The sequence below is a fragment of the Hyla sarda genome, chromosome 3 (assembly GCF_029499605.1).
Source record: "Hyla sarda isolate aHylSar1 chromosome 3, aHylSar1.hap1, whole genome shotgun sequence".
Taxonomy (NCBI): Eukaryota; Metazoa; Chordata; class Amphibia; order Anura; family Hylidae; genus Hyla; species Hyla sarda.
Genome location: NC_079191.1, coordinates 35775600 through 35790127, shown reverse-complemented (window position 1 = coordinate 35790127; position 14528 = coordinate 35775600). Strand labels below are relative to the sequence as shown.

Here is a 14528-nt window from a genome sequence, read left to right as displayed (position 1 = left end):
ATGGTAGAACAGCATAAGCCTTGACATGTATTGAGTGGCATCTTCCTTGTACTGTACATGGAGCTGCGCACACACTTTATGTTATTTTTTTTTCTTTACTAAGGGGGAAGTGACAAACGACAATGACGTTGTGGATTATATTATGACTCAGCCTAATGTTGTCCCCCGGATTAACCTGCGTATCCTAGAAGTGGAACGTCAGTACTTGGACCTCACGGCCACCAGTAAGTTACCACCATTTTTTCCCCCCAGTAATCCATTAAAGGAGAACTCCGATAGGGAGGTTTTTAAGTAAATGTAACATTATGTAAGGCATGCATAAAAAAATATATACCTCGGTTGTCCCACTGCGGTCCCCAGTGCACTCCTCTTTCAAGTTTCCCGTGGTCAATGCTTCATGCTAAGGGTCACGCCTTTTTGGGTAGAAGCCCCCCAGTAGGTAGGGAATCTCCACTATTAAGAAGAAGCCCTTAGTAGGTAGGTAGGGAATCCTCCCCTTTCAGATTGGTAGATAACAGCCTCCTATTATGTAGATGCCTCCATTAAATAGTTACCCCCTATAAGTCCTCTCCAAAAGAAAATAATAAAAACCCACTCATTCCCTCTGCTCCTGTACTGAAGCCTCTACATCCTTCGCTCTGTTAGTGGTCCAAGGCCTTCTGCAAGCCAGAGTGGTGCAGGACTTGCTGTGCAATCAAATGACGCTTTGGCGTGGTAGTTCCTGCACCTCTCTGGATAACAGAGGAAATGATAAATATTTTTATTAATGGGTTTTGTTCCTTGCAGATAACTTCTTTGTGGATGACTATGCCAGATTTAGCATACTGGATTCCAATGCTAAGAGTGCAGCCATAGCCAACAGTATGAACTACCTCACTAAAAAAGGTAAGAGAAGAAGCACCACGTCTTCCTATAAAAACCTGTCAGATAACGTGCAATGGTTTGTGATTATAAAGATGAAGCCTTTTATTGGAAAAAAATATAGACAGCATTGGAGTGGATAGATAAGCTGGAAATACAATGGGGCAAAAAAGTATCTCCCACTTAAAAAGATCAGAGAGGCCTGTCATTTTCATCATAGGTATACCTCAACTATGAGAGACATAATGAGAAAAAAAATCCATAAAATCACATTGTCTGATTTTTAAAGAATTTATTAGCAAATTATGGTGGAAAATAAGTATTTGGTCACCTACAAACAAGCAAGATTTCTGGCTCTCACAGACCTGTAACTTCTTCTGTAAGAGTCTCCTCTGTCCTCCACTTGTTACCTGTATTAATGGCGCCTGTTTGAACTTGTTATCAGTATAAAAGACACCTGTCTACAACCTCAAACAGTCACACTCCAAACTCCACCATGGCCAAGACCAAAGAGCTGTCGAAGGACACCAGAAACAAAATTGGAGACCTGCACCAGGCTGGGAAGCCTGAATCTGCAATAGGCAAGAAGCTTGGTGTGGAGAAATCATCTGTGGGAGCAATTATTAGATAATCTCCCTCAATCTGGGGCTCCACACAAGATCTCACCCTGTGGTGTCAAAATGATTGCAAGAACGGTGAGCAAAAATCCCAGAACCACATGGGGGGACCTAGTGAATGACCTGCAGAGAGCTGGGACCAAAGTAATAAAGGATGCTATCAGTAACACACTACGCCGCCAGGGACTCAAATCATGCAGTGCCAGACGTTTCCCCCTGCCTAAGCCAGTACATGTCCGGGCCCGTCTGAAGTTTGCTAGAAAGCATTTGGATGATCCAGAAGAGTATTGGGAGAATGTCATATGGTCAGATGAAACCAAAGTTGAACTTTTTGGTAAAAACTCAACTCCTCGTGTTTGGAGGTGAAAAAATGCTGAGTTCCATCCAAAGAACACCATACCTACTGTGAAGCATGGGGTGGAAACATGCTTTGGGGCTTTTTTTCTGCTAAGGGACCAGGACGACTGATCCGTGTAAAGGAAAGAATGAATGGGGCCATGTATCGTGAGATTTTGGATGAAAACCTTCTTCCATCAGTAAGGGCATTAAAGATGAAACGTGGCTGGGTCTTTCAGCATGACAATGATCCCAAACACATCGCCCAGGCAATGAAAGAGTGGCTTCATAAGAAGCATTTCAAGGTCCTGGAGTGGCCTAGCCAGTCTCCAGATCGCAACACATAGAAAACCTATTGAGGGAGTTGAAAGTCCGCGTTGCCCAGCAACAGACCCAAAATATCACTGCTCTAGAGGAGATCTGCATGGAGGAATGGGCCAAAATACCAGCAATAGTGTGTGAAAACCTTGTGAAGACTTACAGAAAACGTTTGATCTCTGTCATAGCCAACAGAGGGTATATAACAAAGTATTGAGATTAACTTTTGTTATTGACCAAAATAAATTTATTTTCCACCATAATTTGCACATAAATTCTTAAAAAATCAGACAATGTGATTTTATGGATTTTTCTCATTATGTCTCTCATAGTTGAGGTATTCCTATGATGAAAATTACAGGCCTCTCTCATCTTTTTAAGTGGGAGAACTTGCACAATTGGTGGCTGATTAAATACTTTACTTTGTCAGTAGCAAATACGCAATGCATCTCCCTGCAGACGTGGCAGGCATAGTACCGCATACAGGACGTGACATTATTGCTCTGAAGAGGTGTCAGTAACATTAATTGCGCAGTGCATCCCCCTGCAGGCGGGCCGGCATAACGGGTATACTACTGCCTATAGGTCGTGATATTATAGCTCTAAATGTGTCAGTAACAATAATTACGCAGTGCATCCCCCTGCAGACTTGGCAGGCCCAACTCTTTCTTTTTTCTCGCTGTGAGCATACACACACAGTATAAATACTTTAAGCATACACACAGTAAGACTACTGTGAGCAGTATAAATGCTATAAAAATGAGCAGTATGAATGCAGTGAGTGTGCATGCAGCGTGAATGCTAAGAGCGGACGAGCAGTATGAATGCTATGAACGTGCGTTCAGTATAATGCCATGAGCGTGCGCGCGGTATAAATGCTATGAACGTGTGTGCAGAATAATGCTATGGGCATGCATGAAGTATAAATGCTAAGAGCGTGTGCACAGTAGAGCAGAAATGAAAAAAACAGCTGTAGCAAGGAAGGGGTTACACTAAGTGCTAAGTTGATGCTATAAACAAGCCTACAGACTTAAGGGTTGGGGGAGATTAGATACAGGAAGCAATACTATGTACATACAGCAGCAAGGAAGGGGGTTACACTAAGCGCTTATCTGATACTGAAGACAAGCCTGCAGACCAGTAAGAGGGGGAGATTAGATACAGGAGCCAGGGCTGTGTACATACAGTAACAACAACCTACAAAAGGACATCGCTACAGACATCATCTCTAGGTACAATCTACATAGGACGGAGATTTATCACAACCTGCGCAGAGGAAAAGTTGCCCATAGCAACCAATTAGCTCGCTTCATTCAATTTTAACCAGGGCTCTGCAACCTGATTGGTTGTTAAGGGCAACTTTTCCTTTGCACAGGTTTTGATAAATCTCCCACATAATCTTTATTTATATCCAACAAAAAAAGACAGAAAAACACACATTTAAAATACAGAATTAAAATGAAGACAAGCAGCAATTGAAAATGGACATTCATGAATGGCCCAGAGAGAAACCAAAATGTACAGTGTGCATGTCATATGAGCTGCACTACTTAGAGTGTATGCCTCAAACCGGGAAATTGGGTACAGGTTGCTCAAGCAAATAATATATGAACATAAATTGCAAGTTCCTGTGGTGTGTCTGTACATACAGTAGCAACACAGCAAGGAAGGGGTTACACTAAGCACTGATGCTGAAGACAAGCCTGCAGACTAAAAGGACTAGAGGAGGAGATTAGATAAAGGAGGCAAAACTGTGATAGCAGCCCTGAGCTTTATGAGATATGAAAGGGAAGCCTTGATTTACCTTTCAGTGTGAATTACCTTTAGCAGGCAGACTTGTTCCTCCTGCAGGTATACAGCCCAGGAGTTCTCTCATTCCTTCCTGCACATAACACATGCTAAGCCCCACCCTTACATCCTCTGTTTTGTCCTGATGCAGCTATTTCTAGAGACAGATTTTCTCTAATAACAAACAGCGAACAGCAGACTGCAGGGAAGGGAGACACCTATTGTCAGGAATTTAGAGCTGTTTTTCTGGGGAAAGGAGTCCTATTTGGTGAATAAAGTGATTGACACATATATTAGGAAACTTCAACAAAGGTAGACAAAAAGACCAGTGCACGGCTTTTCCTATGATCTTGCTTTATTCAGAGAATTATAGTTACATCTCAGGCTGATCGGTGCAGAGTTACCCCCGTATGCTGTGCAGAGCAGATTAGCAGGAACGTTCCACCTGGGCGACAGCGGTCGTTTCACGTCTGTTAGCGTGAAACGGCCGCCGTCGCCCAGGTGGAACAATTTCATACCCAAAATAGTTCTGGTTCATATAACTAGAACAGTGTTTCCCAACCAGGGTGCCTCCAGCTGTTGTAAAACTACAACTCCCACCATGAACTAGAAAATTGCTTCACATTTCAGCCTATCTATATGATCTCCTGTGCTCTGGATGGTCCTGTGTTTGTATCTGTGGGTCAGGGGTAATTGTTTATTCTCTTTCTGCTCCTAAGGCTCCTTTCACACTATATGTTGTTCTGTTTTAAAGACCCGTTACAATGTCACATTAGGAAAAGCCTTAAAAGCGGCCATTAAAAAAATCCTATTCAAGTCTATGGGATTTTTCGATTATCCGTAATCACCCGTTATAGCCCGTTATGAATAATAACATATGTTATTTGTGACGGGAGAAAAATTAGGGGGTGTAAAGTTTTTTCTCCCATCACAAATAACGTCCGTTATTCATAACGGTCGATAACGGATAATCAAAAAATCCCATAGACTTGAATGGTATTTTGAATGGGGTTTTCTTAACGGGACATTGTAACGGGTCTTTAAAACGGAGCAACATATAGGGGGAGATTCATCAAAACCTGTCCAGTGGAAAAGTTGCCCAGTTGCCCATAGCAACCAATCAGATCGCTTCTTTCATTTTTAACAAGGCCCCTGTAAAATGAAAGCAGCGATCTGATTGGTTGCTATGGGCAACTGGGCAACTTTTCCTCTGGACAGGTTTTGATAAATCTCCCCCATAGTGTGAAAGGAGTCTAAGTTTTTATTTTTATTTCCTCTAATTTCCTCTCTGTCTCTTTGTCTGGTCTAGGAATGTCCTCCAAGGAGATATATGGTAACCTGCGTTCCCGTTGCATGTAATCCTTGTTATTTCGTATTGTGCATGTTTCACTTTACAGGTTGAAGTAGTTTTTTTAAGATGTAAAATAAACAGTTGTATGGTCCTCCATGTATATAACCAGAATGTGATCACATCCATATAACAAGCAGCAGGATAAAAGAGGAGGATTGGTACAGTAAGAAGTACACAAAAAGTTCATTTTACGATTTTCTGCACATTATTTTATATCTTGGAAACTTCTTCTCTGTGCATGTTGATGTACATCACTCCTCTGCACGTGGTTCTACCAAGCTCCTCTAACCCTGCATGACTTCTAACCTATTTTTTGGATTTTTAAATTTTTTATTATAATAGCATTTCTTTTTATTAATTTATTATTCATGTATATGTATTATTCATATACTGTACAGTGATCCCTCAACTTACAATGGCCTCAACATACAATAGTTTCAACATACAATGTTTAATTCTGGACCATTGTGAATTGAAACCAGACTCAACATACAATGCTATGGAATCTGCGAAACGTGTCAATGGCTGGAAGAACCGACCAATCAGGATGGGCAATTTACTGGTAAAACCTGTGTATTCCTAAAGTGCATGCACTGACTGGTGTCTGCTAGCGCCCCCTACAGTACAGGGACGTATTACATGTTCTGTACTCTTTACCTGTGCCAGGGTTAGCTGCTCCTTTGGGCATCAGGAGAGGGGGCGGTTCCATTTTCCTTTTTTGGGACATAACGTGTTCTGTACAGGACCCTGAAGAAGCTCCTGTCCTCTACATAGACCAGTGTTTCCCAAAGAGATTGCCTCCAGCTGTTGCAAAACTTCAACCCCCAGCATGCCCGGACAGCCTTTGGCTGTCCGGGCATGCTAGGAGTTGTAGTTTTGCAACAGCTGGAGGCACCCTGGTTGGGAAACACTGACATAGACAGTGATTTACAGCTCCCAGCAGATCTTTCTTACTTTTATATGTAAGGATTTGCTTTATCTGTATTAGTTATCTACTTATTTTTGTTTAATCCTGACTTTTTCCTATTTTTGGATGACATTTTGGGGCTTCAGAACCAATTACCAGGTTTCCATAGAGTTCTGGTCTCAACATACAATGGTTTCAACATACAATGGTCGTCCTGGAACCAATTAATATTGTAACTTGAGGGACCACTGTACATTATCTCACCTCTCGCTCTCTTTGTTGCAGATGACTCTTTTGTTAGACCTGTCACATTTTGGATCGTGGGAGACTTTGACAAACCCTCCGGACGCCAGCTTTTGTATGACGCCATCAAACACCAGGTAACTTGTGAGCTGCGCAGGAATCACAGTATTAAATGGGCACTCTCATAAAAACTAATTATTGCTATTGCACTCCTTATGGTAAATAAAAAATCTTTCTAATATACTTTGTTAAAAAAATAATAATAATTTTTTTAATGTTTTATTTGTGTTTAAAAAAAGCTGCCAGTAGGTATCTCCCTACTTGTCCAGATCACATTTCTCCCCACCTCTTGCACAGACATTGGACTCCTGTTGTCCTGACAGAAGTCCAAATTCAGGAAATGTAGTCTGGAGTGCTGAGGGAGGGTGGGGGGGCAGCCTTAGCCAATTAGAGTTCATCACACACTGAACTGCTCTGGGCTGTGTGTAGCAGAGTGAGGGAGGAAGTTCTCCCCTTTATGGCTTCAGATGATGTCACGCCTGCTGGGGAACGCCCCTTCCCAGTCTGTGAATCTGACTGAGACTGAGCAGAAAATACAGAGCAATATCAAGGTAGAAAACTAAACAATAATAAAAATAAAGGCGGGGGGGGGGGGGGGAGGGGGGGGTGTTATCATGATTGGGGCAGTGAACTGGGAGGATTATAAAATTTAACAAGATCATGAGAGGTACTCTTTAAATGTGTATGACTGAAGCCGGGGCTGCATGGAGACTCACAGATTGTGCGGCTAAAGATCTAATTGTCACTGTAACCTGCATTACAACTAATGAAAGGGAATGTATTCACTTTAATTAGCGCAATGCAGGCAGAGCTATGCTGTGATCTCTGGCCAAATGACTTAGTTGGCAGCTGAAGTGTCGGCAAAATCATTGCCTGAAACGGTACATAGGGGGTCAGTGAGCTGCAGCCATATATAAATGTAACGGGAAGGGTAAAATACCGTATATACTCGAGTATAAGCCGAGTTTTTCAGCACGATTTTTCGTGCTGAAAACACCCCCCTCGGCTTATACTCGAGTGAACTCCCCCACCCGCAGTGGTCTTCAACCTGCGGACCTCCAGAGGTTTCAAAACTACAACTCCCAGCAAGCCCGGGCAGCCATCGGCTGTCCGGGCTTGCTGGGAGTTGTAGTTTTGAAACCTCCGGAGGTCCGCAGGTGGAAGACCACTGCGGCCTTCGACATCATCCAGCCCCCTCTCACCCCCTTTAGTTCTGTACAGTACTCACCTCCGCTCGGCGCTGGTCCGGTGCTGCAGGACTGTCCGGAGAGGAGGTGGTCCGGTGGGATAGTGGTTCCGGGCTGCTATCTTCACCGGGGAGGCCTCTTCTAAGCGCTTCGGGCCCGGCCCCAGAATAGTCACGTTGCCTTGACAACGACGCAGAGGTACGTTCATTGCCAACGTACTTCTGCGTCATTTTCAAAGCAACGCCTCTATTCCGGGCCGGAAGCGCGGAGAAGAGGCGCCCCCGGTGAAGATAGCAGGCCGGAACCACTATCTAACCGGACGACCTCCTCTCCGAACAGTCCTGCAGGACCGGACCAGCGCCGAGCGGAGGTGAGTACTCAGAACTAAAGGGGGGTGAGAGGGGGCTGGATGATGTTGAAGGCCGCAGTGGTCTTCAACCTGCGGACCTCCGGAGGTTTCAAAACTACAACTCCCAGCATGCCCGGACAGCCGATGGCTGCCCGGGCTTGCTGGGAGTTGTAGTTTTGAAACCTCTGGAGGTCCGCAGGTTGAAGACCACTGAGGGCGGATGATGAGAAGAGGATGATGAAGGGGGGGTGTGGGATGATGACAAGAGGATGATGAAGGGGAGGTGTGGGATGATGAAGGGGGGTGGGGATGATGACAAGGGGATGATGAAGGAGGGTGTGTGGGATGATTACAAGGGGATGATGAAGGGGGGTGGGGATGATGACAAGGGGATGATGAAGGGGGGTGGGGATGATGACAAGGGGATGATGACGGGGGGTGGGGATGATGACAAGGGGATGATGAAGGGGGATGTGTGGGATGATGACAAGGGGATGATGACAGGTGATGATGATGAGGGTCTGGATGATGACAGGCGGTGATGATGATGAGGATGTTAATGACGGGTCTGGATGATGACAGGGGGGGGATGATGTATTTCCCACCCTAGGCTTATACTCGAGTCAATAACTTTTCCTGGGATTTTGGGTTGAAATTAGGGGTCTCGGCTTATACTCGGGTCGGCTTATACTCGAGTATATACGGTACATATGTTGGCCAATGGTCAAAAAGTGACCAATGGAGGTAGGATGCATATTCTGGAGACACCCTTTAGCCTGATTTGACATCCAGCATGGGATGAGACTACTGCTTACCGGGCACACTTGGCATGCTGCACCACTGAGGCAAGTATACAACACCCAGAATGTATTATGTACGGGTCCCTTACTTACTCGCAGGACCCATACATTATAATTGCTGTGCTTTGGATGAATGCTTTGCCCAGCATGCACTTATGTTTCTCCAAACCGAATATTTGGCCAGGTGGGACAGTGGGGGGGGGGGGGGGGGGGGGCGGATTTATAAAGACACTTAGAAAGCTTTTAAAACAGCTTTTTTTCTCTCTGTTTGTTGCACAAAATGTCGCACAATGGGCGACTTTTTGTGCGACAATTGCTTTCGAAACCTTTCCATGATTTTTACCCATTTAGAGCACTTTGTGCAGTGGTCACTGATTTACTTTTTGATTTATACTTTTTGAAGAATGTCGCACATTGTCACACGATCCCTGAAATAGACAGTTTCTCAGGTCAATTCAGCCCTGCCCTACATTTTCTGTGCGACTTTTGAGTCAGGGTATATGCGACTTTTCACACAAAAGTCGCACATCCGCACGATGAAATTTATCAAAGTCTGTGTGTCCGCAACCATCACCGCAACTTTTGTGCTCTAAAACAGTTAAAAGGGTACTCTGCTGCTCAGCGTTTGGAACAAACTGTTCCGAACGCTGAAGCCGGCATCGGGAGCTCATGACGCCATAGCCCTGCCCCCTCAATGTAAGTCTATGGGAGGGGGCGGGGCTATGACATCACGAGCTCCCAGTGCCGATTGGCAGAACAGTTTATTCCAAATGCTGAACAGCGGAGTACCCCATTAAGAATTCACACCACTCTTCGTAAATGCCCCTCAGTGTGTCATCAGTTTTATGTGTCACTTAGTCTGGCCGGGGAGCAGCCATTTTTAAACTATAATGACTCTGATAAGCCTGATCATCTTAGAGTAATACATAGTGTGCGAGGATCGCGCTGCCTGCACTAGTTTTATGCTGCCCGCAGATGACAGGTTCCCTTTAACCCCTTAACTACGAAGGACGTATATGTACGTCCTCCGCCGGCTCCCGCGATATGCCGGCTATCAACGGCCGGGACCCGCGGCTAATACAGGACATCACCGAGCGGACCGCCGCATCTGAAATGAAAGTGAAAGTAACCCGGCTGCTCAGTCGGGCTGTTCAGGACCGCCGCGGTGAAATTGCGGCGTCCCGAACAGCTTAAAGGACGCCAGGAGGGCCCTTACCTGCCTCCTCGGTGTCCAATCGACGAATGACTGCTCCGTGTCCAGGGGTGTGGAAATTTTATTAAAAAACTACTTGTCCACGGGACTAAAATGGAGCAATATCTACTTGTCCCTCATCCATTTGTCCGGCCAATTTTCGCTTTTACGCTCTTGTTTTTTCCTCCTCACGCTATAATAGCCATAACTACCTACTATAGTGACACCTTTTCAATTTTCAATAACATATTCTCCAAACCCCAAAAAAATATATATTAAGGGAAGTGAAATTGAAATAGTAAAAGATAATTTAGCAGATTTGGTGGTTTTCTTTTCTGCGCCATTTATCTTGTGGTTGAGATAACATGTTAGTTTTATACTTTAGGCGCCTGATTACATCGATACCAGATTTGTATCGTTTACGTCATGTGTTACTAATTCTGAACTTTTTCTAATTTTTTTTTATTGACATTTTTTAACCCCTGTAGCTTTATTTTTTTTCCGTATTCCAGGCTGTATGAGGTCTCATTTTTTGCGCCATAATCTGTTTTTTGTATCGGTACCATTTTGGTATTGATCTGACTTTTTAATCACTTTTTAACTTTTTTTTCTGGGATATTATAAAAATTGCAAATCTGTGGTTTGGTATTTTTTTTACATTTACCGTACGGGATACATAATGTTAGATTTTTGATAGGTTGTACAATTACGCACGAAGCGATACCAAATATGTTTATTTTTATTATGTTTACATGTTTTTATATAGGAAAAGGGGGTGATTTGAACTTTTAACATGGAAGGGGTTAATGCAGCCGTCTTCAAACTGTGGCCCTCCAGATGTTGCAAAACTACAACTCCCAGCATGCCCAGACAGCCAATGGCTGTCCTGGCATGCTGGGAATTGTAGTTTTGTAACATCTGGAGGGCCACAGTTTGGAGATCACTGGGTTAATGTGTGTCTTTCAAACTTTTATTAAAAATTTTTTTTTTCCACTTTATTAGACTTATAGGAGGAATCATTAGATTCCTCAGACAGATGAATAGAGATTCTATTGAACTCTATTAATCTGTGTGCTCTGTGATCCATTGATAGAGCCTGGTCCAGCCAGGCTCTATCAATGACAGAACGGGACAGCAGGGAACAGAGGTAAGCCCTCCGGCTACCTCTATAGTGGATCTCCCCCCACGATCACGCTGCAGGGGGGCGATCCACCCCACTAGCCCACCAGGGAGCGTTCACATGTCCCTTTAGACGCCGCTGTCAGCTTTGACAGCGGCGATCTAAAGGGTTAATAGCCAGCCGCGGCGATCGCTGCATGCTGGCTATTAGCGGCGGCCCCCGCCCGGGGGCTGCAGAGTATGGAGCGGGCAGGAATCCTGAGCCCGCTCCATACTGCCCTGTGAGCGCCGCATGCATCTCCCCGTGCAGACATGCCTCCTCCCCTCAGCTCTCCGAAGCTACAGCTGGTGGGAGTGAAGGCAGAGGACGCAGGTCTGCACGGGGAGCAAGAAGCCACGCCCCCTCATCTCCCCCCGCACGTCTGCTGAGCAGGGAAAAGAAGACAAATACTGTACACAGCTTCTCATCTCCCCTGCTCTGCTTCGGAGGACACAAGCTGTAGAGTATGGAGCGGGCAGGAGTCTGGTGCCCGCTCCATACAGACTGCAGATCGACGCCACGCTTGTCAGGTCCGGCCCTGCTTGCCCGAAGCCGGGCTAAGGGCCAGACAAATTCACCTGCCCGGTGCCCAAAACTGCTTGTCCCGGGCGTCGGGCGATAGGAAATCCACATCCCTGGTGCCTGAGATCCAGGCAGGAGCAGTCAAGCGCCAATAACACTGATCATAGGTGTGTTAATACACGCCAGTGATCAGCATGATAAATCAGTGTGTGCAGTGTTATAGGTCCCTATGGGAGCTATAACACTGCAAAAAAAAAGTAAAAAAAAATAACCCCTTCCCTAATAAAAGTTTAAATCACCCCCCTTTTCCCATAAAAAAAATAAAACAGTGTAAATAAAAATAAACATATGTGGTATCGCCGCGTGCGTAAAAGTCCGAACTATAAAAATATATCGTTAATTAAACCGCACGGTCAATGGCGTACGCGCAAAAAATCCCAAAGTCCAAAAAAGCGTATTTTTGGTCACTTTTTATACCATTAAAAAATGAATAAAAAGTGATCAAAAAGTCCGATCAATACAAAAATGGTACCGATAAAAACGATCACGGCGCAAAAAATCAGCCCTCATACCGCCCTGTACGTGGAAAAAGAAAGAAGTTATAGGGGTCAAAAGATGACAATTTTAAACGTATACATTTTTCTGCATGTAGTTATGATTTTTTCCAGAAGTGCGACAAAATCAAACCTATATAAGTAGGGTATCATTTTAACCGTATGATAAGGTGTAATTTTTACCGAAATATGCACTGCGTAGAAATGGAAGCCCCCAAAAGTTACAAAATGGCGTTTTTTCTTTGATTTTGTTGCACAATGATTTTTTTTCCCTGTTTCGCCGTGAATTTTTGGGTAAAGTGACTGATATCACTGCAAAGTAGAATTGGCGACGCAAAAAATAAGCCATAATATGGATTTTTAGGTGGAAAATTTAAAGGGTTATGATTTTTAAAAGGTAAGGAGGAAAAAACTAAAGTGCAAAAACTGAAAAACGCTGAGTCCTTAAGGGGTTAAAGGTGTTATCCCAATATCAAAAGAATACACAGGATAGGTGAGGATGGGCTTTACTGATCAGTGTGGGTCCAACTGCTGAAACGCCCGCTGATTCCATAAATAGTGGAAAATGGTTGTCCGAATGAAAGGAGTCATAGCTGCGCACTTGTGCTGCCCACCTTTCATTTTGGAAAAACATTTCCTCCATTCTTCAGATCGATTGAGGTCCTAGCAGTTGGACCACCACTGATCAACTAGTTATACCACAGCCTGTTTATAGGTGTTAGTTTTTGATCCTAAGGCAGAGTTTCCCTACCAGGGTGCCTTCAGGTGTTGCAAAACTAAGACTCCCAGCATGCCCGGGCATGCAGGGAGTTGTAGTTTTGCAACTGCTGTAGGCACCCAAGTTGGGAGACTCTAAGCTAAGGTTTAGTGAGACTTTATAACCCTTTGGTAAATTATCAGTTTAAAGAGAAACGGTCATGCGAAAATTCAGTATTAAACCGCTTGCACTGCAATAACATCATACAGATAAGACCTCTCAAAGATGTATCTGGGTTTTTACTCAGTTCAGAGGTGTGGACTAGGCAAGAACTTCCCTCTCTCTCGCTCCTTTTCTGACAGGCAAGACTATACCGTCGAGCCCTTTTGAAATCCCACACGCGCGCAGTTGTGTTCACATAGCTGCGCAGGTAAGGGAAGCCAGTGACACTTATGCCTATCTTGTCCGACTCTACAGTATTGACCGGAATGGTATATGTACTGTAGTTAGCTGCTGTGCATATAATACTTTCTATATCACTTCTTGATACTGTAGTGGAGCAAGGAGTTCAGAAGTCTCTGTATCTCCTAGTACTGTACTTTGCCAGTTCTGTATCACCGTGTGTAGCCATAGCCTAAAACGAAAGTGTGCCGCCATGTGGCGCTTCGTTATTCATAGATTATATCTCTTTTCCAATTTTCCTTTCAAGAAAACCAGCAACAACGTAAGAATCGGCATGATCAACAATCCCATCGAGGATATGTCTGCAGAGAACACACGTATCGCCAGGGCTATCTGGGCCGCCCTTCAGACCCAGACCTCCAACAACGCCAAGAACTTCATTACCAAAATCATCAAGGAAGAAAACGTCAGAGCGCTGGAGGCGGGACAGGACATCGGCGAGTTTGCGGTTGGGGTATGTTTTGTAGAAGTACAATGGCTTACTTTTGACATATGACATGTAACATGTTACTTCTTCTACTGAGCATCACCAGCAATGCCTTCCCAGGCCAAATATATCTTGTATGTAAATCTAACATCTATTACTCTACCTCATGGTTCTTTACTTCGCTTCCTCCCCAGGGAATGGATGTCGGTCTTTTCCGTGAAGCTTTTGATTCTACAAAGGTGGATTTCATACTCTCCCACGCCGCATACAGCCGCGATGTCCTGAAGCTCAAGAGAGGAGAGAGAGCCATTATTGGCAATGGAAGGGTAAGTCTTTTGGAAGGATGGTAGCTGCTAATAAAAATAAAAAAAGGAATAAAAGCTCCCGGTGCTTACTTGTCTTTGCAAATCTTGTTAGGTTTAGCATATCAGCAGATCCAACAAAGGCTCCTAGGCCTGAAACATGTGTGAGCCTTAGATGGCTATTCCGCATTTTTAACGGAGTAGCTATGTTTAACCCAGGTAGAAATACTATCTTCTATGAAACCCAGAAAATACATGTAACTTAGCCTTAGATGGCTATTCTGCATTCACTCTTAATGCTTTTAACTGTGTAGTTATGTTAAACCCCGGTAGAAATACCATATTATCTATTAAACCCAGAAAATACATGTAACTTAGCCTTAGATGGTTAAAAAG

General features: G+C 44.2%; 1 protein-coding gene across 4 annotated transcripts in view; it reads left to right on the top strand.

Moving 5' to 3' along the window:
- Nucleotides 1-14528, top strand: part of UGGT1 (UDP-glucose glycoprotein glucosyltransferase 1) — a 124352-nt gene that overhangs the window by 66028 nt on the left and 43796 nt on the right. For 3 of the 4 annotated variants that reach the window (XM_056564052.1, XM_056564053.1, XM_056564055.1), the window contains 6 exons: nucleotides 104-224; nucleotides 787-885; nucleotides 5230-5253; nucleotides 6464-6558; nucleotides 13651-13857; nucleotides 14025-14156. In XM_056564052.1, the coding sequence (XP_056420027.1) occupies nucleotides 104-224; nucleotides 787-885; nucleotides 5230-5253; nucleotides 6464-6558; nucleotides 13651-13857; nucleotides 14025-14156 (678 nt within the window). The remainder of the gene's footprint in view (nucleotides 1-103; nucleotides 225-786; nucleotides 886-5229; nucleotides 5254-6463; nucleotides 6559-13650; nucleotides 13858-14024; nucleotides 14157-14528) is intronic. The other variant, XM_056564054.1, reaches the window with a different exon arrangement.